The sequence below is a fragment of the Mustelus asterias genome, chromosome 15 (assembly GCF_964213995.1).
Source record: "Mustelus asterias chromosome 15, sMusAst1.hap1.1, whole genome shotgun sequence".
Taxonomy (NCBI): domain Eukaryota; kingdom Metazoa; phylum Chordata; class Chondrichthyes; order Carcharhiniformes; family Triakidae; genus Mustelus; species Mustelus asterias.
In genome coordinates, this window is record NC_135815.1 from 37,101,560 (window position 1) to 37,129,494 (window position 27,935).

Below are 27,935 nucleotides of genomic sequence, written 5' to 3' on the forward strand. Positions count from 1 at the left end.
TGAAGCCGAGATACAGTCTTGACCATGGCCGACCCGGCTACTCCCACGGATACATATTTGCCGGTGCCGGCAATGACTACTGGGCTTCACAACTTGGGCACTGGCTGACCACTCTTTCAATTTCTTTATCTATGCCCTGCCACCAAACATAACTTCAGGCAAGTGCTTTCATCCTACTTTGTCAGGGGTGTGTGTCGTGCAATTCCTGTATGAAAGCCGTCGCCCCTGGGGTGGCACTATAACACGAGCTGCTCGCAACACAATATCCTCACATGTTATTTCCTCCCTATGCTGCAGCTAAGTTATGATTTTAATCTGAATTATCGCCATTCTTGCATCACCATCCTCTTGACTTTTGATAACATTGGGTCCATTTAAATCCAAGTGTTTATGTGAGTAGCTGAGACCAGCAAAGTCTCTATCAGGTTCAGTGCTAACACTATGCTGTCTGCAGCAAAGAGAGATGGCTGAATGTGCCCACATTTGATATTTGCATTCCTAGATGATGCTGGAAAGAGTAGCTGTATGCAGTTAGCAGTAAAGCCCATCTCTGCAGCCTTGCAGAGACAATTAGTGGCACTGGTTTATTCTTTTGGAATAAAACCCAACAATGGCTTGTGATCTGATACCATGGTGAAATATCAAACTTCTGCACCACATAAATTACTGCCAGACTTTCTTTGTCAATCTGAAAATACTTGTTCTCAGAATCTGATAAGGTTCTTGATGCAAATGCAATTGGCCTCTCGATTCCGTCTGACAACTTGTGGGAAAAGACTGCTCCCACTCCACATGGTGATGCATTACAGGTTTGTTGGATCAAAATGTACAGGCAATGGCGATGACTGTAAGGCTTGCTTTACTTTTACAAACACCTCTTTTTATGCTTTTGCCCCATTTCCATCATGAAGGTTCATCAAAAGCTGGAGAAGTGGGGCTAAAATTGTAGACACATTTTATAAGAACCTGCTGTAATAATTCACCATTCCTAGGAATGATTTTAACTCTGATACATTTTCACATTGACACATGTATAATTATATGAAACAGCTTATGACTGAATATGGACAAAGTGATACTGAAGTGCAGGATAAAATTGTCCCAAAGGACAAAATTGCAATGGAGTAAAATATATGGCAGTAAGGGCCAATGAACGGAGGGATGCCACCATTATAGGTAAGAGCAGGAAAAGCCAACAGCAAATACAAACATTCACTGAATGTGCAAGATGAAGGACAAAATGCACGACTGATGGATTGGCAGAGTTAGGTAAAAATGTAGAGGGCCATAAAATGCAGTGCGAGTTCTGAAAGTGGACTGAATCACAGTCCTAGGAAAAGACCACAGATTTGCAAAAGTGACTCTGATGGTAGGAGGGAGAGCTTATGCAGAAGTAATCCAGAAGCAGAAAGGAGAGCAAATAAAGGTCATAGTTTGACAAGGATAAAAATCATAGAACAGGCTAGGAATGCCATGAATAGTGGAAGCCATTATGATCGAGAAGGTTTCATGGTTACTAACAAGTTAGAAGATAAGTTGATAAAGGATGCCAAACAAAAGGAGTTGGAAAGAATTTGGCATTTATATTGAAACAACAGGTGGAGCACAGCCAGCCTTATCACACGGGTTGACATGCACAGAAAAGGTACTTCTTGAAGGCACATTTAAGACTAAAGCTGGACTAGTGGTTCAAGATTTTGAAGGGAGACTTGGTGATGAAGATGTCAGAGTGGACTCCACCACTGCAGAAAAAAAGTGAGTTTGAACATTTTCTTAGCTCCTTTAGCAACGTATTCCCGGGAATTTAAATCAATTGATGCAAATGCAATATTTTTGCAGGGTGAGAAATTTCAAAGGGAAGTTTTTGAAACCACGAAAAGAAGTTGGCGATATACAAGGAAAACTGGAAATTAAGCAAGTGTAGTTATGGTTGAATAAAGTGTCAAGAGTATGATCTGTCTTGCTGAAAACAAGTTGCATTCAACTAAAAGCAGACCCAACAATGTTCGATTGGTATCACAAGGAGAAGCTAGAAGGTTTTCTATGCGGAGATTCTGTGGAATTTGAGCAATGGGGAATAGATCAAATAAAGGAGGAATTTCAAGATTGACCTTGCCAGCATGAAAGAAACGTTAGGGAGAAAAGATCTCTTAGGTAAAATGGGTCGACGCAAATCACCAAATATTCGATTGATTTTTAGAAAAAGGATAGCTTGCTTGAAGAAATTGTTTAAGGTTTTAGAAGAGGAACATCTTGTATTATGATGGGTTATACAAAATGTGGACTTTTTTGTCTTTGATTTGTTTTGATAGTGTGTGTGCATTATAAAGTTATTTTTTAAAGAAAGGGAATCTATTGATAGTACGTTTATTATATTAAGATACATAGGTGAAGGGCATTACTTAATTAAGTATTTGGAATGCATATAAGTAGGGGATAGTTGGAACTATTTATGAAGAGTGGTGAGATTGAACTAGAAACATAGAAACATAGAAAAACTACAGCACAATACAGGCCCTTCAGCCCACAAAGTTGTGCCGAACATGTCCCTACCTTACCGATTACTAGGCTTACCTATAACCCTCTATCTTACCAAGTTCCATGTACTTATCTAAAGGTCTCTTAAAAGACCCGATCGAATCCGCCTCCACCACTGTTGCTGGCAGCCCATTCCACGCACCCACCACCCTCTGAGTGAAAAACTTACCCCTGACATCTCCTCTGTACCTACTCCCCAGCACCTTAAACCTGTGTCCTCTTGTGGCAACCATTTCAGCCCTAGAAAAAAGCCTCTGACTGTCCACTCAATCAATACCACTCAACATCTTATACACCTCTATCAGGTCACCCCCTCATCCTTCGTCTCTCCAAGGAGAAAAGGCCGAGCTCACTCAACCTATCCTCATAAGGAATGCCCCCCAACCCAGGCAACATCCTTGTAAATATCCTCTGCACCCTTTCTATGGCTGCCACATCCTTCCTGTAATGAGGCGACCAGAACTGAGCACAGTACTCCAAGAGGGGTCTGACCAGGGTCCTATGTAGCTGCAACATTATCTCATGACTCCTAAACTCAATTCCTCGATTGATGAAGGCCAGTACACCATACGCCTTCTTAACCACAGCCTCAACCTGCACAGCTGCTTTGAGTGTCCTATGAACTTGGACCCCAAGATCCTTCTGATCTTCCACACTGCCAAGAGTCCTACCATTAATATTATATTCCGCCATCTTATTTGACCTGCCAAAATGAACCACCTCACACTTATCTGGGTTAAACTCCATCTGCCACTTCTCCGCTCAGTCTTGCATCCTATCAATGTCTCGCTGCAACTTCTGACATCCCTCCACACTATCCACAACACCTCCAACCTTTGTGTCATCAGCAAACTTACCAACCCATCCCTCCACTTCCTCATCTTCTTTGTCAACTAGGTCATCTTCTTTGTCATCTTCTTTGTCAACTCGGTCAATAAATTCTCAGTAAGGAGAAGCTATGTGTCATGGTTTTGACTTCATCAACGAGTTTGGATCTGATTAACAACAGCTGCATTACTTATAACCTCATTAACATGTCTCAGTGGGTAGTATTCTCACCTCTGAATCAGACGATTATGGGTTCAAGTTGTATTTGAGAGATATCAGCATAAAATCCAGGCTGATGCTCCACTCACAGCTCATGGAATACATTTGAATTGTAGCCCCTGTTGTAATGTGGGAAATTCAACAACCAATTTGCACACAAAGGCCCACAAACAGCAATGTGATACTAACTAGTATGGCTGTTGAGGGTTAAAGTATTGGCCAGGACGTCAGGGAAATTGCACTGCATCCCCCAACTCTTCTTCGAAACAATGCTGTGGGAACATTTACATCCACCTGAAAGGGCAGATATAAATGTCTTAGTTCAACATCTCAGTTTAAAAATAGCACCTCCAACAGTGCAACTCCCTCACCAGACCATCAACCTCAATTTTGTGCTCAGGTTTTAGACTCAGTAAATGGTGTGCTGTCGCCAAATCACAGCCAAAACCACTGCATGATATAATAGTGAAGACATATATGTAAGCTAGATATTTTGCAGTGCTTTGAAATCAAGGAAAATGTTTATTTTTCTGAAGTTATCTGCTAATATGGCTGGAAGTTGAAAGATCTGATTTTGAATTATTTCTAAAATTGGTCTTGTTATTAAAGTATAAATAATTGGCGCCACTAATGGGCCAAAGGTACTGGATTTCCTTTTGAAGAAATTATAAAAATTATATAAGAAAGCCCACCAATACTCTACTTTCTCAGAAGGCTAAGGAAATTTGGCTTGTCCGCTACAACTCTCACCACATTTCACAGATGTACCATAGAAAGCATCCTTTCTGGTTGTATCACAGCTCGGTATGGCTCCTGCTCTGTCTAGGATTGCAAGGTTCCCACAGAACCTCAGCCATCATACAAACTAGCCTCCTATCCATTGACTCTGTCTACACTGCCTGCTGCCATGGAAAAGCAGCCAGTATAACAAAGGACCCCATGCACCCTGGACATACTCTCTTCTCCCGTTGGAAGATACAAAAGTCTGAGGTCACGTACCAACCGACTCAAGAACAGCTTCTTCCCTGCTGACATCAGACTTTTGAATGGACCTACCTTATATTAAGTTGATCTTTCTCTACACCCTAGCTATGACTGGAACACTACATTCTGCACCCTCTCCTTCCCTTCCTTATGAATGATATGCTTTGTCTGTATAGCGCACAACAAAACAACATTTTCATTGTATACTAATACATGTGATAATAAATCAAATAAATTGTATTACTTAAGACTATTTCCACTGAATAATTATATTTAAATCAATCATCAATGATATATTCCATCTATAGTACAAACATCAACTTGTTCTAATATACTACAGAAAAAACACAAGTATATTCTAATTCTTATATTGATACCACCACTGCAACCACTACCTTCCTTAAATTGGACTGTACTTCCACTCACAAACAGATAAACTGCAGATGTGAATCACTGGCAATGATGCAAAATCAAAGAAAATATTGCAACAAGTTGTTAATAATTCATATTTCTTTGGTTTACTATTATCATGGAACAGAATATTGAACATCAAATTTACTTTTTATGCAATGAAATTTAACATAAATGGAAATTTTGACATGGGAGTTTTCTATGAACTATTAATTTTCTGTAAGCTTGTGTGTTATGATTCACAGAACCACTGGTGACGTTAGTCGTGAGAAAAAAATGAAATAAAAACAACCTCCCTTTAATAAAACTGCTCGATTACAAAATAACAGCATACCTGTGGTTTCTTTTTGCCTACAGGTGGCAGCAGCTCGAATGGAGAAAAGGTGCATGGAATGTCAAGCATTGATGGATCCACAAGACCCTCAGAGGTGTCCTTTTTCCAAGATTTATTCGGAGTCAATGGTCTGACCTGTTGTAACCTACATTCCATCTCATTCGGGCACAGCAAATATGGAGAGTTATAAATACCTGGAAGCTAGGTAGAAAGGTAACACTTATTAACTCACTGCCATGAAGTAATGCACACAAAAATTAAACATCTAAAATGTGAAACAGTTAAAAATGAAAAACTGTGCAATGTACATCAGCAATGACTAAGTATATTCATTGAATTACCATGATAGTAAATACAGTTTTATAAATGGCAGCAATGAAGTGCAGCTATACTTGGCATTCGACGAATATTATTTGGACAAATGCTGAATGGCAAATGACGACCTCACATCGAATTAATCACAAGGCGTTATGGCTGTGCGCCCAATTTATAAACAGCATATGCTGAATGTTTGTGTGCAAACTTTTTTCTTTACCATTCAAGTTTGTCACAAACTTTAGCAGCCTTTAGCCAGCAGTGAGGTTTGGGAATCCATTTTCTTTGGCAATTTTCTAAACCCATAAAGACTTTGGGGAAATCTGTGCTAGCTGTTTTAAAAAAAACTACACCTGGGTTACTGCTGTACATTCAAGCTAAAACTGAACTCAATAAAGCTGTTGAATTCTCAGGAGTGACCCTGTTAATAGCTTCTTATTGACCTCTCTGCATCAAGTTCTACTTCTGGCTAGTGCACTGATCACATAGTAGGGCAAATGAGCTGTGAAAACACTGATATTTTTAAGTATAAAATTCTGGGTTGTCATGAAAGAGAAAATGAGTTATGCAAGAGACACACTTTTGGCACTTTAAGTCCCCCTCCATCAGAGGAATTCATGCATGAACTGGAATATTAATTGCACCAGGTCAACCATATCTGCAAACGTGCCTTTTGTTGGCCAGTCATCCATTGAATAGCATTTAAATTCTGGACCCTTTTGCAAAGCTATCAATCCATCAGTCAGCTTCCTCCCCAATCTAGATGTTTTTCATATAGGCCTTTTATAATTAGGGCCACAGGGGATGGCAAGGAAAGGCACAAGAAGTTTAATGACCGTAAAGACGAGCATGAAGGAGATCAGTGAATGAAGTATTTGCTGGAGATAGGATTGCTGAATCAACACTGACCAACATACTTCATCATAATTATCAGGACATACAACTGCCACGGGATTTCTAAAAATCCCACTCAGCAAATAATTGACCTGATGTTAAGAAGAAGGTGGATTGTTAACACATTGCCACAATCCAACACACAGTAAGATATTCAAGATTTAATTATTCTCATTGAAAACTCAAAAGGTAACATTTCTGCTTGCCAATTGCACAATTACACTTTTAAATGAATAGCTGTAAACAGTCCTGAGTATTCCTGTGAGAACTGAAATTATCCATTGCTATGTAATAACATCCTTTCATTCACATAAAAGCTTTGAAAAGATTAATTAAACAAATACCATAATTAATGCTGAAAGCAATTAACAAAACAAGTCACTTGAGAAGCAGATATGACCTAATACTAACTATGGTTTTTTAGTTTGGCAAATTACTAAAGGCACAGTTTCAAACAGAAGATAAACCAAAATTTTCCAAAAAATAGAAAGATAATTTATTGGAAAACCAGTGTTTCATTCATTAAGCCAAATTTGCTCTAAATGTAAATTGTAGCAATCACCAAACAGCCTAATGTTGTGTATTTTAAATACATATACCGGAGGAGGAAATATTCTTCCTGAACTAGTCTATTTTCTAAATAGTCCCCAAATGCTTTATTGAATATTTAGCAATATCTAGAGTTATTAAAATTTTATAGAGCAGGGAGATCTTTAGCATTTTATAACTGATTCTCAAAATACCATTTGACTAAAAGAAAATAATGTTTTTATTTGAATATATGGCTTACAAAGTGGCAGGATGTGTGTGTGCAATCTTGGCTCAAAAGTTTTTTAAAAAGGCAGTATGCCAATTAAGATACTATATTAACAGCCCACCATTGGTCTCCTTTTCTCTATCTCACTCTCTCTCTCTCTACCCATCCCCCCCCCCCCCCCCACCATGAAAGTTATCTTTAATATTTCATTAATTTCTTTACAATACAGTGAATAATCACTAAAGTATAGGTATAACATTTTCTAAAGGAGTCTGCTTGGGTTCTTTCTTTTTTCTGAGACAGATAACTGTATTTTGTTAGCATAAACTTTATATTTATTCATATATTTTGCATTTAAACATTGTTATAATTGTGTTAGAGTTATTTACGTTTTTATATTAACTGGTGATTTTCTTTTCCTTTACTGTTATTTTAGATTCTATCATTCCTTTCATTAGTGAAGTTCCGTTGCTGTAGAGTGCATATACTCTCTATATTAACTTAAATTATCTACAAAATTGATATAGTCGGTCCTTCTAAATTGCATTAGTACACAAAGTGTGCAACAAATTTATGATACTACCAAGGCAAGACAAAAACTTTACATTGGAAGATAAATGAATTAAAATAAATTATATTTGCAATAGTAGCACTACTCCCAGCTAATTATATTGTATTTACTAGCAAAGGCATTTCTTGGCAAATATAAAATGTTATGTACAAAAAAACCCAAATATTTTCATTACTTTATCGCAGACCATTGAATTTGTACAATCATTTCAAAATATTTTAAATAATTAATTTCAATTATTTGTATTTTTTGCAGTTAATTGCAATGTTTATTGAAAGTCATTCAATTTTCACGACAGTAATTACTTATTTCTGAGGTTGCTTAAAAATTGCCATGAATTAAATTTAAAATTAACAAATAATTAAACTGAAGTTGATACATAAACTACCCAAAATGGATATTTGCAATTTTGAGGAATATATTTGGCAGCATTCTGCTATTACTATTATTTAAAATAGGATGACTAGCAGTAATTTTATTATAATTTTTGTTCCAAACAAATTAGACTTTATTATAGCTTGTTCAAATTTTTGTATTTTTTTTAAACAGACTTCTCTAAATTACCTTCAACCAACAGCATTCAAAACTGATTACTTGATTGAGGTGCCTATCTTTGCAATACACCTGTTCAGATACATACTACCTATTGCGCACAATGCTTTGTAGTCTGTGCAATTCAACAAATTGCAAAATGTGTTATTTTTAGAAGCTTCAGAAATGCTTTAAAGGGATCATTTTCTGTTTCTGCTTTGTGATGATCATTTGCAAATGAAGATTTTCAGAATTTTTATGCACAATGTATGCCAACAGTGTTCAATTTAAGGTAGAAGTATACATAAAAATATATGCAAGATGCATGACTGTACATTGTTCATATCTGACTTCATATTTTAAGTCAAACACATTACAGGTTAACTGATACTGTAGATACAATTAACCTGATTTCTTTACATTACTTATTCTATGAAAAAATGCATTGTTTTAGCATTGGCTGTTAAAAGCCTTTTAATAGAAGCTGTTGGGTAACTTACTGATATAATAGCATAAAGATAAATAAATTATCCTAATTCTATGCTACATGCAAAATCATCCATTTTTTATTTATCCAAAACATTATTTATCCAAAGCATCCATTGAATATACCACTCTTGGATGTTGTATGTTTTGACTTTAAAGGAATTAACTTAACCTTGTTCATTTTTATTCTGTTAGTGACGCTCACGCTTCCTGAAAACTTAAAACTGTATTGTGTTGGGAATGACATGAACGCAGACTGGAAGCTTGTTTTGCTAATAACATGAATAAAGTTGAACTGTATATCTGATAGGATGATAGATAATTTTTGAACTAAGGGTATGGGATCGTTTGGTAAGGAACAGGCAGTTAAATGTGCAGCTAAATTTGAGGCCAAATAATGTCCAGCAAGCTGTACATCATTTTGTTTAGTGTATAAAGGATAAATAATTCACCATTAGAATTTTATGCAAGGTAATATGAAAAATCAGTGTCATTGGCAGCCTTCTGTCTTGTAAAACAATGGTGTTATGGTGGTCAACTCTGTGTTAAGTGTTGCCTGGTGTAGCTCAGGAGTAGGAGACAACATTGGATTTGAGGTGATGCAGAATTCACTGGTCTCTGCTTCCTCTGGGCTTTCTTGACCAGCTGCGCTGTTTATGCTCGCCGTTTCCAATGTCCTTCCAAACAGTCAGCCTCCAGAGGTCATGGCTGTCAGCAACTGTCTTCCACTTGTGAGGATCAATGTCAGCCATCTTCATGCCTCGCCTGCAGGCACCCTTGTAGTGAAGGTATGGATGTCCAAATGGTCGTGGCCCAGTGGCTGGTTCACTGTATAGTGAGCCTCTGTGTTTACAGCCTTCATCCATCCGATGGACATAGCATTGCCAGTGCAGATGATTTAGCAACAAATGTATGCTGATGGAATTAGCATGCTCCAGGATGTCTTGAGTTGCTGACCTTGTCCTGCCAAGAAAGCAGAGGGTACGTCTGACACGGTGAAGATGAAAACTGTTAGGCCTTTTCTCCTACCTAGTACGTGTTGTCCAGGTCTCACTATACTAGGATTGCGTTGAGTGCGAATGAATTGAGTGTGTTCTTAGTTTACTTGGTGTGCACCAAGATATTCCACAACACATTTGTAAATCCCCTAGACGTTCAAATTAAATAGATTAGCTTACACCTCAACTTGGAAAATTTAAGGACACATTAACATTTTTATTGAATCTTAATACAAAATTACAGACACATGCACAAAACTATTGTGGAATACTTATTAGATATTACCTTAGAGAATGCAATCAAATGACCACAATACAGAACTGAAACTATAAAGAGCTTAGGCATCTCATACTCCAGTCTTCTGCCATCCGTCACTGTCAATATTGATTTTCTGTTCATTTTAATAGGGTGAACTGAGGATTTTACAAAACTGAAATCAGCTGGTAAAAGTGAATGTAAACATTCAAATTACTAAGGATTTGAGCTGTTAATAAGATCTGAACTTTATTGAATTCTCAAAAAGCCATTACCTTATATCTAATGCCAACATTGCCTATAAATTCACTATTGCTAGGAACCTGGCCAAAAAAGATCAACAAAACTGATCATAATTGTAGATGACACACAAGTGTCAATCAGACCTAAAATTCCAGCCTGCAAACTGGATGATAAAAGGAAAGCTCTTGCCAAGTACTGCAACAGATAATTTTAGAAGCTTTAAATAGTTTAACATGGCCTATATCAAAACCTATGAAGATTTGATCATTTATGTAGTGGTAGCAAGAACTGAATTGTGAAAGGATAGTCAGGACTTGGAGGATGGAATTTTATGTTGGTAATGAAGCCTCGAATTCAACATAACCAGGCCTTAAACAAGAAATACTTTGAAGCATCACACCTTCATTAAAGTCCTATATTTGCTACTGTGTTACAGGGAAATTACATTTAAACATTTATCATTTTCAGAATTCAAACCTAATTATTTTCCTAACTGATGAAGTTTCAAATATTTGTCAGTATAACTATCTTTCAGGATTTGTAGGAACTCCTTCCTTTGGCTTCTCCCATTTCACTTGGGGTCACCACAATGCTGGCTGATTATCCTTCTCCATCTTCTCCTATCATAACCCTCATTCCTCATCCAGTGCCACTGTATTTAAGCCTTTTGCCACTGCATCTTTCCATCTGGTCTTAGGCCTTCCCCTTCATCCTGGCAGTTCCATCTCCATCACTCATCTCACCACCTTGCCTCTCTTGCTTCACAATAAATAACCACATCCTTTCAATCTCTTCTCAGCTACTTTCTTCAACGCTCCAACAATCTTCATTGATCCACAAATGTACTGGACAACATATGGAACCTTTCACTTTACTCCACACATCCCGCTCAGCTTCTGGAGTTCTTTTCTATCCAGTTGTTGTTCCTCTCTTCTTAATGTTGTCCAAGCTTCTGCACTTTATAACAAAGCCAGTCTCACGACAGCCTTGTAGATTTTTCCTTTCAGTCGTATTTTTAACATAACATTCCACTGCATTCCATTCAATTGCTTCCATCGGAGCTAATCTGTCGCTTAATTTCCATTTCTATAATTCCATCTTCTCCCACCGCTGACCCAAATTACTTGAAACTATTCACTTCCTCCAAATCTTTACACCTTCACTCTGATCCTCTTCCATGGACTCAAACTGACAGTCCATAAATTATTCAATAGAAATTTATTTACGTTGGAATACTATGTGATACTCTGATTTCTGAACTTGGCCACCTTTGATGTTCATTTTTGAGCATCTCCTGCAAAGTATAGACCTCAGTTAAATACAAGTTCAACTGTGTGATGACTGAATACCCTGTTGACACGCACGAAGCATATTGTTTATGTGAAATCATCTACTTGGGTAAGCTATGAAAGCACCATCAAAGTACATGAAATTTTACTCCACTATGGCTGAACGAATGAACTAGAAATCCACTTCAGGGCATTGCAACAGATTGAAGATAGGGACAGGGATTTTTTTTTTAAAACTTAAAGAAACACTTTAGTAGGCAGTAAAATAAAAGCAAAAAACTGCCGATGTTGGCGATCCGAGATAAAAACTAAATGCTGGAGAAACGCAGGCGGTCCAGCGGTATCTGTGGGGAGTGAAACAGTGCTAACGCTTTGAGTCCAACATAGCTCTTTTTTGGACTCAAAACATGAACACTGTTTCTCTCTCCACAGATGCTGCTAGACAAGCTGAAATTTTCCTGCACATTCTGCTTTACTTTAGGAGACAAACTCGCCTTTCAACTAAGTTTACAAATTCTCTCAAACGCATAATTAAATAACATTACCACCCCCCCCCCCCGCCCCCCCCCGGCCCCATTTGCCTTTTCTGTGATCTTATATTCAATCTATGGGGATATAATTCCACGGAACTTTTCAAGTAAGTATCAACAGACTATTGCCATGAGAGGATTGCATCAGAGTTTAATTTAGTCCTGCATTTTTCAGCTGAGGTTACTGGATATAAGATAGGATTGGAGTTCCCTATTAACGTTTATCTTCCTATCAACTCTGGTGTGTCCTTTCTTCCTAACATTTCTCCTGCTGTCTCGCACCAAAAAATGAACTAATTCAGCACAAAGTATAGCTGAAACTAAGAATCTTCCTTGTTTGAAAATCCATCACTGCATAATTAGGGTTTTATATCGTGTCATTAGCTGAATTCTCAAATTAGAGGAGTACATTTACCGCATTTTTGTTTGTTGAATGTTCTACAACTGATGTTACTTCTTTTTGGATAATGACATTTTGGCTCATTAATATAAATGTAGTGCAATTATTTTAAAAATGAACAACATTGCTAATTTAATTGCAATTATCTCTGGCTGAGTCAGAGATTAATGTATTTTTCAGTTAAAAATTACAGAAATATTTTTGATATTCGCAAACTGCACTGTATTATTGTATTGAAAATCATTTACTTCTTCTTTCACCTTCTACCTCACAAATTATTTTCCTCCCTCCTCCTACAAAAAAAGTCTCAAATTTATATAAATATTCTCCAACTGCATTCACAATGAGTTCAAGTCTGAAAATTGACGTAACAATAATGAAGGCCCATTTACGAATTTATAATTCAAAGTCAGGAGATATGTACAAGAAACAGCACCAAGATAAAACACGCTTCCTGTGAAGAGCGAGCCTGTTTTCAATGAGTGAACTAGGATCCAAAATCAATTGTTGAACAAAGCATGCTGATTTCAACAATCAATCTGACACTCTGGCCATACAGTTGAAAACGGTTCATTGAAGATAGTAGAAAATGGTTTATTTGTATAGAGTATCATTATTTCCAACAACAACAGTAAAATCAGAGCTGAAAGAGAACAGCACAGTAACAATCACATTTGAGCTAGCTTTCCTGGCAATTTACTCCGGAGGTCAAATGTGGTGAAATATGATAATGAAATCCATTGAGAGATGTATTGTTTCTTAATTCTTGCTATATCGCCTCTTCCTTAAAAAGGTTCAGATGTATAGTTGCACAATCTGCAAGGGCTCCACAGTGCCTAATGCAAAAGGTCCTTATTCAGCGAAGCCCTTGCACGTAAAATGTTAGCATTTTAATTTTCCATCTCTGAGCCAGAAGGTACAGGTTTGTAAACTTGCTCCAGAAAGTTGTGACAAGTATACAAGAGCGCTAGTGCTGTACGCAGAGTTAGCATTCAGCAGGTTATGTCCAGTGTGCATGGGTGCCCAACCCCTCCCATGTATTGTGCCATTTGCAACAGTCTATTAAAAAAACCTAATCATATAAGACCAATCATCCTATTAACTGGAATAAAGATCGTTACAGCCAGAGATGTGTTCACTTCAGCAGATTTTAGATCAGTTGTGAATCTTTTCAATCCACCACACTATTTTCCACAAAATAAGGTACAACAATTTGATTTTGCAGGTCATCACAACCAAGCCCAACTAGCTCTCACTTGACACCCACACATGTTCACTATTCAGTGATTTCTGCTGGAAGTGAACAATAACATGAACTCTGGTTGATTTTTTTTAACAGGAACACTGAAGCCAATTATCCTTGCTGGAACTGACCAATTCTGCACAGTGTAGACATATAACTGGAATTTTCCTAGCTTAAATTAGAAGTTAACATTCTATCCAGTGCAGTTACTCAATACATTTGTAGGGGAAGTTTTTTAAATAGTTGTTTATATGCAAGGAACATACTAATACAAAAATGCTGGAAGTCGCACTTAAATATGTGAGGTTTTAAAATATTATTTCCCAAGAAAAAATATTTTACTGTAACACTTTCAGATGTATTCTTTATTCATTAAGTGAAATTATACTCTGTAGATTCTGTGCATACCAGCTTTTAAAGTGGAATTAAATGTTCTACACTATTGTCAATACAGAACAATGTGATCCAGTTATGGGATTATGCGCCTTTAGTGGTAGATACTGTCGGTGCAGGCTCAATGGGCTGAAGGGTCTTTTCTGCACTATATGATTCTATGACTCCAGTTATGGGTTCATGTCTACAAGCTGGCATTAAAGGACTAAACTACCAACCAGATTCTCAAAGCTGCGTTGAGAATTATGCATTAAAAGATGGATCTGTAATAATGTGTTTATTTTTAAATATCCCTTTCTTTTTAATAATATCCATGCGGTGGAGGCAGCATATCAATGGAAAGTTAAGTAGATTGGAGACCTGTGACCATGAGGCAGAGAAAAATAAAAAACGGCAGCACCTTAGGATGAAGGTGAAGTATTGCCTTCCTTTATGCCAGATTGGGCAAGTGGATCAGCTACCTGAGCATGAAATTTACTTACCAGTCTAGTCAAGGCCAATTTATATCATAATAGTAGCCATGGAATCAGAAGTAGGATAAATTACTTCTGAATCAGAAGGCAACCATTGACCTGCTTGAGACTGGAAAGTGAAGTATTACAGTTCTGTCAAAACTGCTCCCAGTTTCAAGCTAAATGGGAGGTGAATTGAAATAGTATCTAAATTTCTTGTATCAATCTGTCAACTAAGTGGGGGAGGCATAACCAATTAAAATTATAAAAACATTGCCAAAATACTACTGTAAACATCCTAATACCACATCTCCACCGGCTACGTTGATCTTGGGTAGACTGATCAGGAAATTTCATGTTCAGGTGGTCAATTATAATTAAAGCTATTTTTAACCTTTATTTTGTTTTCACATCACTACGTTATCAGCTTTCTGTGGTACATGGATCAGAATTGGCCACTTATTATTTCATTGGCTGTAAAGCTCTTTGGGATATCCTGGGGATATGAATGCAACTTCTTTCTTTCTAAAGACTGAAGTACACTTAACAAGGTACTGGTGCATAGCTCATCACACCCATGCTCCTATATTGACTGCGAGTCTACTAATTCTTTCAATTAAAAACTCTCATCCTGATGTCCCAATTCTGCATTCTTCTAATTTTCATCTCTTCTGTATCCCTGACTTCTTTTGCACCACTATTGATGGCTGTGCACCACTATTCAGCTGTCTAGATCCTAAGCCCTAAAATTCTCTCTCTAAACATCTCTGCCTCTTTTCACCTTTCAGATGCTTCTTAAAATGTATCTCGTTGGCCAGAACACTGGTCCTAATATTTCATCCTTTAGCTTGATGTATATTTTTTGTCTGATTATGCTCCTGTGAAGTACCTTGGAACATCTTACTAAATGAAAGGTGTTACATGTATGCAAATTGTTGTTGCAATCATCATCTTTTGGCATTTGAAAGCTTGGTTAGAGAGGCTAATCTAATGAACAGTACCTTGGACTTGTCAGATTTTCTTTGAATAAAAAACTTTCTTTGACATCCCTAATGGCTGTGTGGAAGTAGTTCATTTTTGTTATGTTTTATGCAATGCTATTAAGTTTCATAGAAAGGTTAGAGGCATAGGTAGGATGACCTTCTTGAACTTTGTATTTGGGGAACTTGTTCAGCATTTTGGTATTTAAGAATGGGTCTGAAGTCTGTCTTTTTGGGGATAAGCATCGAAAACAAAATCTGTTCCTCTCCTGATCTCAAAACACCTCTATGAAACCACAACCAAAGTTTCATCTGTCTAGATATACAATCACCCTTGAGGGGCTCCTCCTTATAAAATAACTCATGACATAATGCATTGGGATCTTGGGAGAGGCTCTTTGATGTGAAAGCTATAGCCCTTGGACATGATCTTCCTTCACCCAGGTGTCAGTAGTGATTGTCTCCCAGTGACTGGGTGACTTGGCAAAACACATTTATTTTTTTAAAAAAAGCACATTTGCGCAGGAGTTACTGAGGACAGAATAAGTAACATTAACTTGATTGCATTTATTTTTGTATCTTCGTTGAAAAATTGCAAACATTTTGATGAAAAATGTGATTATAAATCTGAGATTTAAAAAATATATTAAGCTTTAGTAAATCCCTACAGAATATATGTGTATTTTACAATTTTTAAAATATTGAACGCATATCTCTGTATGTGACCTACTAATATTATTATTTTGTACATTTGTAGATGTTTTCCCCGCTAGTATTTCAGCTTCTTTTGGGGGTTTTTAATTTTACTGTGCTGTGGTAAAAATGGCTCACATATATTCTTCTCGTTTTCTTATCATTTAGTCACATTGCTTCAAAGTGTGCTATTTATTCATTTACATACCATGTTGGCTTGCTTCCTTTTTTTTGGTTAAATAATATGCTTGGTAAAAAAGTGATAGTTTTGAAACCCATGTATGAACTGAAAATTGTGGAATATCTTTCTAGAAATTACAGTTATGAGATGCAAGGATATTACACATGTAAAGATCTCTATGAAAGATAGGTGCACCCCAAAAAAAAAAACAGGTCCTCTATATTGCAGTAATATATATATTTTTTAAGCTCTACAATAATGCTGGAGCAGTCATTGGGCAAACATTAGATATTTGTATTTCTTTTCTGACCATAATATTCTCTAGTCTACCAATGTCTGATACAGCACATATTTGTTAGGGTTCATTCATGAATGAACAAACCATATAAATTACCTGATTTATATCTCAGCCCTTGCAAGATTACTGTTTCTCTATGGAACCCAAATTATAGGCAGTCTACTTCTATTACTGATGCACTATACATTAAGATATAAAATAAAAAAACTGTGTACTTTTCTAATGTGTAATTGTAATTTGAAATATAAGCTCAGCTTTCTATCCCTGTCAACTTAATTGACTTCTTTACAACATGTACAGGGTGAAGCACTGCATCGGTTGAACAGCAACTAGACAACAAAAAAATGGTCCTGCACCCCTTTTACCATTTTATTTTTCTACCCATTCTCCTAAATATACTATGTAAACAGAGGTTGCTTTGTTTTCTCGTAGCAACTCATCAAAAAATTCTTCCAGACATTTCTAGACACATCGATTTTGAAAAGCGGCTGCTTTATGAACCTAAAGCAGCCTTCATAAAACAAGTCTGTCAGTTGCAATTAACCTACGCTTCGGAACTCTACCCTGCTGAAACAGTTGCAAAAAAGATAAGACAATTAAAAAAATGCTTTACCATCTTAGTTTAACAGCTTGTTGGCTAGTGCTTGACAATACTACAACACAAAACGAGGCAGTCAAAATGAGTTGTTAGGCTGAGGTTATGCCCTTCCTGTTGTGTTATCTGCCAGCAGATCAAACTGCTGACTTGGGCTCTTTCTGCCAACAATGCTGATGCTGCCTGTATGAAGATGCTGTCACCTAGTAGTCATGGTGCTTGCACTCCACAATAGAAAAGCACTAAATTGAACTCGAAGTATTGTCTTTGTGATATCATTTCAGCAAGTCATGTCCCATTCAGCCTGATAGTTTATCTCTGTCAGGCAGGGACCCAGGCGACTATGCAAGCTGTCAGGACAGGTACACAGACCTGCTCAGTGCTGAGGAGGTAATGCATCTTTCGGGCTTCGTAATGTTTTCTCCTCTCTTCCTCTTCTACTGCTTTCTTTTCCCGTTCCTTCTTCTTTGTCTCTTCATACTCCTCCAGTTCTTTCCTACAGTTAAGCAGAGATTTATGATGCACATCAACTGAACAAAGCAAAATTTATAAGCAACTCCTTGAGTTTCAATACTTTTCAATTACTCCTATGCACATTATTTTATTCAAGGTTAGAACAGTGAATATATTGACATTTAAAAATCACATTGCTCTGCTTTTTCAGAGGTGTATTTTTTAATCAACATTAGGCTAAACTGCACAATAGATGAATTACCTACAGCAGCATGACCCCATTTTACAATCCTGCTTCTGAAATTGTTTATTATGAAATAAATTAAAGAATAGTCCATTATGTTTGTGTATAGTTTTTCAGGCCTTGGAGATCAAAAAGTTGTACTCACCACACCTTTTCTACTGTACTGCAACCTGGAAACATGACCTTTTCTGACCTACATCTCAAACCCATTATTAACTGTTAAGTAGATTAGCAAAGCCCAAACAAATTTATTTTCAATGAAAGAAGCTCTGTCTCTTGCTTTGTTTAGGTCCCAACAAACATCATTGGATCTGTTCAATACTGGGTCCAAGGTGTTTGCAACATCAGTCACCTCTGTGTCCTTAAAGGAAACATTTCTTAATAGTTAGTCCATCACAGGAACAGTGTTAATTGTACTAAAATAATATTTATGCAAGATGAAATATAACTAAAAATGAATTCTAAAAGAGGATTTGTCATCACTGTCAATATAAAGGGGGACAAAAAAAATACCCTTCTCATATGCCAAAACATAAAGTTAAACAAATGAACAGCAGATTGATCTGATAAAATATTTTGTCAAGTAAACAGATTACATAATCCTTATTTAGATTTTATCAAATTTTGATAATTAAATGTTTTACCCTTTTGTACAAAACACAATTTTCACTATTTACAATTTTAATTACACATGTTCTGCATGCTGTCATGAAAATATTTGATATATATCTATGCAACAAAACACATTTATATAAATTTTAATTTAATACCAAATTACATCTCATATACACACTCAAATAAAATATTGCAAGTTGTTCAAAAACCCAAAAGATTGTTTTCAACTGTCAAAGTGTTCATTCGGATCAGAAATATTAAAAATGGATATAAAAAGGTATAGATAATTTATACAGTGTAGCTTGTTCTTAAGATATTAGAAAAATATTTTTTTTCAAACTTTTAATATATTTAAATTCAAATATTCTGCACAGTTGCTTTCAATGTGTTTAAATGTCAATTTTCAATGCTTAAAAATGGTTTTGATTTATCATAATGCATTTCAATCTAATTAAAATAGTATTACTAAAATATCCTAATCAAATATAATTAAATTGGAATTGTAAATAAGCTGTAATTTATTAAATATTTAATCCTTTCAAAATAAATACTCAATTTTAAAGATCTTAACAGTAAATATCAGATTTTTTTAAAAATGCAATTTTGCTTTTTCAGGTAAATGTACATATATGAACCTTAGGTTCCTGAATTATATCTATACAAATATGCAACTTATCTCACATTTAAATTTGTACTAGAATCATCCATCCCCAATCACAGACAAATATGTGTTTATGTAAAGATTCTGTTTAACTTTAGAGGGTTAAGTTAATTGCCTCACAAGAGAAAACTTACATAGGGGAAATTATCTGATTATGGCAGTAATAATTGCACAGCTGTTTAACACAGATAGAGAAATAATTCATGTAGGCAATAGGCCGTGGTGGCAATGACATTCTGCATTTAGTAAATATGCAAACTGTTCAGTCCTAATTACCCATACTAAAGGATGCCCTTATTAAATGTATAAACTAAAACTGTCTGCTTGACAAGTGATAAATTGTTATATTGTGCAAAACTGCATTTCAAAATTATGATAGTGAACTTGGGTCTCCTAACTTCATTAAGTGATTTTGCAAGGAAGTTGAATGATCAGAAGATGGACTCTGCAATATTTCCATCCAAGGAACTGACTAAAAGCAACAATCTTCTATGATGCAATTACTATGTTACTTTTAGTATTCCCAAGTCAGGTCCCCTCCAGAATAAATCAGAGCAATTTAAAAGAAAGTATTTCAAGATTGTGCACATGAATAAAATGTTTGCTTTGACTTTTGCAATAAATAACAGCAGCTTTTCTGAGCTTCAAGCTAATAATGTTTTATTAATGTCATGACTCAGCAACAGGCAGCTAATTTTTAATTTCATGATATCATTTGTTTGATCCAAACACGGGTCTCTTTTTTGCACATCTAGCTAGAGGTTAGAAGTGTACAAGCTTACCAATTGCATACTCAGCCTTTATATTAATCAGATCAATTTATCACTGTAGCAACACAAGTCTTAATTTGAAGACATATTAAGTACTGTACAAAGAGGGTAATATAATGTTCAGGTAAGTGTAGTTGATATAAACAGCTCACATTGAAAATTAGTAGTTTCTTTCTCCCAATAGAATGTTACTGAAAATTGTACGATATTGTCTGTTAAATTTCACGGTTTATTGCTAATGTGATGGTCTTCTAAACAGCACCATGTGCAGTCATCCACCAAGGTAACTTATTCTGCATCCATTATACAGCCCATTTCATCTTACATTGTGTGATGCCATAAATATTGCATAATTTAACACTACTACAAAGTATATTAAATATATAAAAATTGTATTTTCTCGTTAATTAGACATATGTCACATAACCAAAATGCTCTTCTTGCAAGCTTTGTGCGTGTTATCTAAGAATTTTATCCAGTCTTCTGCCATCGTCTCTTGAAGGAACTATTTAGGAATTCCCTGGATTACATTTATGCAGAAATTACCTCAAAATTTATGCTAGCTTTCACACCAGTCTTGACCACTGAAATGCAGTGCCTAAACATCCCGCAGATCTCAATTGCGTATTTCCAAATGAAAAAAAATAGGCACAACTGCAATATTTCCAATAGGGTCAATAGCGAGTGGGCTGTACTCTACAGCCATTCTCAGAATCACATCTCAGTTGTTCCACTTCCAATATGCAAAATAGAGATTTGACCACTGGCAAGACCACCCCAGCTACTTAGTCCATCTAAATGCATGGGACAAAGATTTTGCTACACTTATGACTTAGAACACTTAGTAAAACTGGCCCCATAAATTATCCAAAAAAAACAGAAAATTGCTATCGAGCTCTAGATAATTCACTTATGCTGAAATCAGGTGACCTTTGACTGTACTGCACATAGATTTTTGGATGTTATGGTAGAACATTATTTGCATTAAAAAAAGGAAACATTGGTAAGCGCATGTTTTGCAAAGCTAGCAGAGTTATTTAAGTAGGTGACCGAGAATTTTGGCAGACATATCTTGGCAGTTGTGCAAATGATCATGGAAATTTATGAGCAATGATGTTTCAGTGCAAAACTGGCGTAAAACACAGTCAAACATCTATTTTGTCTGAAAAAGAAACGTGCATGTAATCACACCAACATTTCTGGGCTACTGACAAAAGCTGGGATATGATTCCGCATCTGCGAGCAGACTTTGGCACCTTAATTAAGCGAACATTATTTGCTTATGATCTTAGAAAATGAGTTGCAACATACCATGCAACATAGATAACTGTCCAACAGCCATACAGAATGACTTTCCACTAATAAACCCCAAAATAACTTTCTTTCTCCCTGTCTAGCCTGAAGTGTCTTCAATACTTCCATGGTTAAGATAAGCTAACTCAGCACTGGTCAAGAACTGGTTCTGGTAATTTCCTGGTTTACATAACTCAGTATCACATCCTCTGATGTAAATACTCAATTAAAGGAAGGCGGACATTGCATCTTGTCAGTGGCGTTAGCAGTGATTATAGTGATTCTAAGATGGGACTAGAAATTAAAAATCGACAAACAACCAGAAGCCAAACTGTATCATCTGTTGTGAATGTCTCATTAATCATACACACTTTTGACATTTACACATAATATTTCAAATCTTATATGGTTCTAACTTTTTGTGAAATGTATCTATTTTCAATTCTCATATTACTTCGCAATTCTTTGGATCTTTGTGACGTAAATTTCTAAACAAGTATAGATTTTAAAAAAACATGACTATGGGATTACATTTTAAAATGCAGAAGCTTACCTTATGATCTGATTTTTCATGCTCAGACTTTTGAAATATTTTTTCATGTCATAGTAATTATGGATGCACTTTCGAACATAATATCCACGCCAACTTTTCTGGATCTGGCAATGTAATTAAGAATATGTGAGTTAGTGCCTTAAGTACTTAAAGAATTAACATGCAAGTTTAGTTTGTGGTTTTCAACACAACAATAGGTTTTATACCATATTAATATCCATAAAAGCATTTTCAAGTTATTTTTTGTTCTTTTTATGGACTTGCCATGTCATGCAGCATTTACAACCTGGGGTTATCTACCATTGGCTTCTATAATTCCACATGGTCACTCTCTAATTTCTTTCGATCCCTTCCACCCAAAAAAATACACCTAGCCTCCCACTGCTAGCACAGTGCAGTAGAGATTTGCAATAAACCACAGGAGCAAACCAATACAAGAATTGAGAATTTACTTTGCCCAAGATTTAGCCTGGAGTTGGCTTTCAAATGTCATCACATTCCATACCATTAACAAAACAACGGCTATTTTCATTTGCATAACACTTCTAATGTAGAAGATATCCCAAGGTACAAAGGAGGAAAATAAAAATAGATGAAATAATTAAAGGAGTAATTGTCCAGGTATAGCATGCGAGTTGGAAAGACGATTCAAAACTTGAACTTTCAGAATGTTTTTAAAAGTACAGTGATAAGTGCTGAGGATGGAGGAATTTAAACAGGAAGTTTAAAGTTTATTTATTAGTGTCACAAGAAGGCTTACATTAATACTGCAATGAAGTTACTGTGAAAATCCCCTAATTGCCACGCTCCGGCGCCTGTTCGGGTACACTAAGGGAGAAATTAGCATGGTCAATGCACCTAACCCGCATGGGAGGAAACCGGAGCATTCGGACAAAACCCATTCAGGCAAAGGCAGAACGTGCAGACTCCGCACGGACAGTGACCCAAACCAGGAATCAAACCCGGGTCCCTGGCGTTGTGAGACACCAGTGCTAACCACCGTGAACAGCAGGACTGAGGTGGCTTAGACTTCTATTATTAGTTGTGGTCATAAAGTGGAGGGGAGATCCACTCCAGAAGCACCACCAGTAAGTTTTCACCATCTTCCTTGTTCCAAGTTCTCTCTGAAGACTTGACTTCCTTCTTGGGCGTGCAGATGAGCCATCATCACGGGGTACATTGGATACGCAATGTAATTAATTCCAGGATATTTAATAGAGGAATTGCAAATTATTTATTTGTTACTATACAAGAAGTAACTTAATTACAATAAAAAGATATAAAATAAAGTACTTTCAATTAAAATGAATATCTCAGTGTATCTTAAAGTATTTCACAAACCATGAAATATTTTTTTGAAGTGTAATCATTGTAGTTATGTAGTCATTGTAAGCTGGCACCAACAGCAATGAAATAAATGACAAACTGTTGCCATCACCAGTAATGTTGGAACAATTGAAATCAGCAATGCTCAAGAGGTCAGAATTAGAAGAGTGCAGATATATTGGAGGGTTTTTGTTGGTGACATGGTGGCATTTTCACTGGACTAGTAATCCAGAGACCCAGCATAATGCTCCAGGGACCCGGGTTCACATCCCACCATGGCAAATGATGGAATTTGAATTCGGTCACTAAAAAGCTTGAATTAAAAGACAATTTGACAAAGGGTCGTCTGGACTCGAAACATCAGCTCTTTTCTCTCCTTACAGATGCTGCCAGACCTGCTGAGATTTTCCAGCATTTTCTCTTTTGGTTTCAGATTCTAGCATCCGCAGTAATTTGTTTTTATTAAAAGACAATTGTTCGATTGTCGTAAAAACCCATCTGGTTCACCAATGGCCTTTAGGGAAGGAAATCTGCCACTCTTACCTGGTCTTAAATGCTCTCTGAAATGTTGTCTCAAATCACTATAAAATCTAAAGAATGAAAACAGATCTAGGAATCAACTTGGGTATTGGAAACGATAACGACAAATTCAGCCCTGACAACCCTGCAAAATCCTCCTTACTAACATCTGGGAGGTGGTGCTAAAATTGGAGCGCCACCTCACAAATTATTTACGCAACAGCCTGACATCGTCATACTCATGGAATCATACTTACAAATAATGCCCGAGATACCACCATCACCAATACTGCATTTGCCCTATCGAATCAGCAAGAAAGATCCAAGATCCAGTGGAAGTGGCAGCACAGTAGTATACAGTCAGGAGGGAGTTACCCTATGAGCCCTCAATATTGGCAAAGTCTCATGGTGTGGGGCTGAACAAGAGCAAGGAAATCTCCTTCTAATTATCAAGGACTGTCTCCTTCACCCCACTAATGAATCAGTACCCCTCCATGTTGGACACCATTAAGGAAGCAGTGATGGTGGCAAGGGCACAGAATATATTCTGGCTCTGGAACTTCAATGTCCATCACCAAGAATGGCACAGTTGACCAAGTCCTAAAGGACTAGCTGCTCAATTAGGTCCGTGGCAAGTGGTGAAGGAACAAACAAGAGGGGAAAACCATCCCTGACTTCATCCTCACCAACCTGCCTGCCGCAAATACACCTTTCATGACAGTATTCGCAAGAGTCACACTGCACTGTTCTTGTGGCGGTGAAGTTCCATCTTCACATTAAAGATACCCTCCATCTTGATATGTGGCACTACCACTGTGCTAGATAGAATAGACTTTGAACAGATCTAGCAACTCAAGACTAGGCATTCATTAGATGCACCAAGGATCTAGCACCTCTGGGAACAAGCCCTAACACTTGAAAGTGTTATGGCACTCACATTCCACAACCTCCTGAGGTTCTGGATTCTCTTGGTACATTGTCTTGAAGTTGGAGGTTCTATTGATGACGTGCTTGGCAATTTTCAACTATGTCTGCTTGGTTGGAAATGCTGTCCTCTTCCTCCTAACCTTGGGAAAGATTGCTGCAGCCCCTCAGATCCCAAAGCAGGACTTCCATGTCATCTTGATTCCTGTGGTTAATGCAGGCCAGGCTCATAAAGCCAAGTGCTGGTGAGCCTTTACAAGTCCAACAGGTTTATTTGGTAGCACAAGCCACTAGCTTTCGGAGCACTGCTCCTTCATCAGATAAGTGGGAGTTCTGTACAGAAACAGGGCATATAAAGACACAAACTCAATTTACAAAATAATGGTTGGAATGCAAGTCTTTACAGGTAATCAAGTCTTAAAGGTACAGACAATGTGAGTGGAGAGAGGGTTAAGCACAGGTTAAAGAGATGTGTATTGTCTCCAGCCAGGACAGTAAGTGAGATTTTGCAAGCCCAGGCAAGTCATGGGGGTTACAGATAGTGTGACATGAACCCAAGATCCCGGTTGAGGCCGTCCTCATGTGTGCAGAACTTGGCTATCAGTCTCTACTCAGCGACTCTCTGTGTTGTCGTGTGGCGTGAAGGCCGCCTTGGAGGACACTTACCCGAAGATCAGAGGCCGAATGCCCGTGACCGCTGAAGTGTTCCCCAACAGGAAGAGGACACTCTTGCCTGGTGATTGTGGAGCGGTGTGCATTCATTCGTTGTCGTAGCGGCTGCATGGTCTCCCCAATGTACCATGCCTCGGAACATCCTTTCCTGCAGCGTATCAAGTAGACAACATTGGCCGAGTTGCAAGTGTATGTACCGTGTACCTGGTGTTCTCACATGAGATGATGGCATCCGTGTCGATGATCCGGCATGTCTTGCAGAGGTTGCTGTAGCAGGGTTGTGTGGTGTCATGGTCACTGTTCTCCTGAAGGCTGGGTAGTTTGCTGCGGACAATGGTCTGTTTGAGGTTGTGAGATTGTTTGAAGGCAAGAAGTGGGGGTGTGGGGATGGCCTTGGCGAGATGTTCGTCTTCATCAATGACATGTTGAAGGCTCCGGAAAAGCTATGACATCTTCTCCGGAGTATTCTCTTCCTGTTGGGGAACACTTCAGCGGTCCCGGGCATTCGGCCTCTGATCTTTGGGTAAGCGTTCTCCAAGGTGGCCTTCACGACACACGACAATGCAGAGTCGCTGAGCAGAGACTGATAGCCAAGTTCCGCACAGATGAGGACGGCCTCCTCCCGGGATCTAGGGTTCATGTCACACTATCTGTAACCCCCACGACTTGCCTGGACTTGCAAAATCTCACGAACGGTCCTGGCTGGAGATAATACACATCTCTTTAACCAGTGCTTAACCTCTCTCCACTCACATTGTCTGTACCTTTAAGACTTGATTACCTGTAAAGATTCGCATTCCAACCATTATTTTGTAAATTGAGTTTGTGTTTTTATATGCCCTGTTTGTGAATAGAACTCCCACTTACCTGGTGAAGGAGCAGCGCTCCGAAAACTAGTGGCTTGTGCTACCAAATAAACCTGTTGGACTTTAACCTGGTGTTGTGAGACTTCCTACTGTGTTTACCCCAGTCCAACGCCGGCATCTCCACATTATGAGCCTTTATAACCCATGCCATTATCCTTTAATTAGAAGTCCTTTCTTTGACAGAATAGATGTGTCATCCTGCCTGCCTGCCCTCCCTAACTGATGAGGCAGCCTGGAGGTGAGATGCTATTGCTGTAGCTGAGTTAAAAAGCCCCAGAAGAGCCCAAGCATTGGCAAATTGGATTCCAGACTGAAAAAAAAAAATGGTTCCACCATTCCGGCAGTGACTAATTTCAGAAGATTTCACCCTATATTTTCAGATGTTGTTGCTGAAGAGCAGCATCCATGTCAAAAATAGAAAGGTATACAAAGGATAGATTATTAGGGGACACCAGAGGCAATAGTGTAAGAATGGGGAGAGAAGCCATTCCACGCTCTTCAACTAAATTGGTCAGAATAAAACCAAGTGAGTGCAGTCTCATCCATCTGGACGAAAATGGAAAAGTACTGGCAGAGTATGATGTGGTCAATCTTGCCAAAGGCTGCAAACAGGTCAAAAAGTGTGAAGAGAGATTGTGTACCTTTGTCTGTTACGGTTGCATAGTCTGTCACGTGACTTTGACGAGAGCCTTCAGTATAGTGGTAGGGGTGGAAAACCTGATGAAAGGGATTGAAACAAGGAGTTCTGGGAAAAATAGGCACAGATTTGGGAGGTGACAGCACACTGAAGGACTTTGAACAGGAAAGGGGAGGGGGGGGGTCATAGTTTTCAAGGACAGAGGTGTTTTTTTATTTGAGGAGGGTGATGATGGGTGATTTGAAGGATAGGTGGACAATACATGAGGAGAGAGGGAAGTGCTCATAATATGTATTAATATGAGAGCCAGGAAGGAAAGTTGCATTGTCAGCAGGTTAGTGAGTTAGATCAAGGGTGCAGGAGGTGGCTCTCATGGACAAGATGAACTCAAAGATAGTATGAGAGGAAATGAGGAGAGAAACTGGAGAATGATGTGAGTTCAGTGCGAGAGCATTGGGGAACTTATAAAGTGACAGGTTAGGTGAAGGGAGGGGAAATGGCAGAAGCAACTGATGGGAAGGTCTCAATATTATTGACAAAATGTGCATGAGCTCCTTGTACTTGTTATTTGATATGAGGCTAGTTGAATTGGGGAGCAAAATGCAGTACTCCCTCAGTATAATGCCCAAGTTACAACACCGAAATATTAAACTAAAATATATGCTTAAGGCCTAAAAATAAGCTTTTAAGTCAATCCCTCTTACTTAGGGGCATGAGTGCCGTTATTGAGTCAACCTCTTATTTATATTACATTCTTGCTACTATTTAGTTGTTCTATTCTTGTTCAATAAATATTAGTTGAAATCTAAAAAGGTACAGCATCGTGTCACTATATGAGGGCCATTTTCCAGAACTGGATGGGCAGAAAATTCCTCCAGTTTTAAACATTGGAAAGACTACAGCCATTGTTTTCTGTCTTCAAACTCCATTTCCTAGCTATCAACTCCACCCCTCTCCCTGACAACAGTCTAAGATAAAGCCAG

The 27,935-nt window shown here is 37.6% G+C and overlaps 1 protein-coding gene across 4 annotated transcripts in view; it reads right to left on the reverse strand.

Annotated features, from left to right (window-relative positions):
* spata17 (spermatogenesis associated 17) overlaps nt 1–27,935 on the reverse strand; it is a 301,239-nt gene that overhangs the window by 248,027 nt on the left and 25,277 nt on the right. For all 4 annotated transcript variants that reach the window (XM_078229776.1, XM_078229779.1, XM_078229778.1 and 1 more), the window contains exons 5-7: nt 22,009–22,112; nt 17,792–17,915; nt 5,315–5,515 (exon numbers count right to left, since the gene is read on the reverse strand). In XM_078229776.1, the coding sequence (XP_078085902.1) occupies nt 5,315–5,515; nt 17,792–17,915; nt 22,009–22,112 (429 nt within the window). The remainder of the gene's footprint in view (nt 1–5,314; nt 5,516–17,791; nt 17,916–22,008; nt 22,113–27,935) is intronic.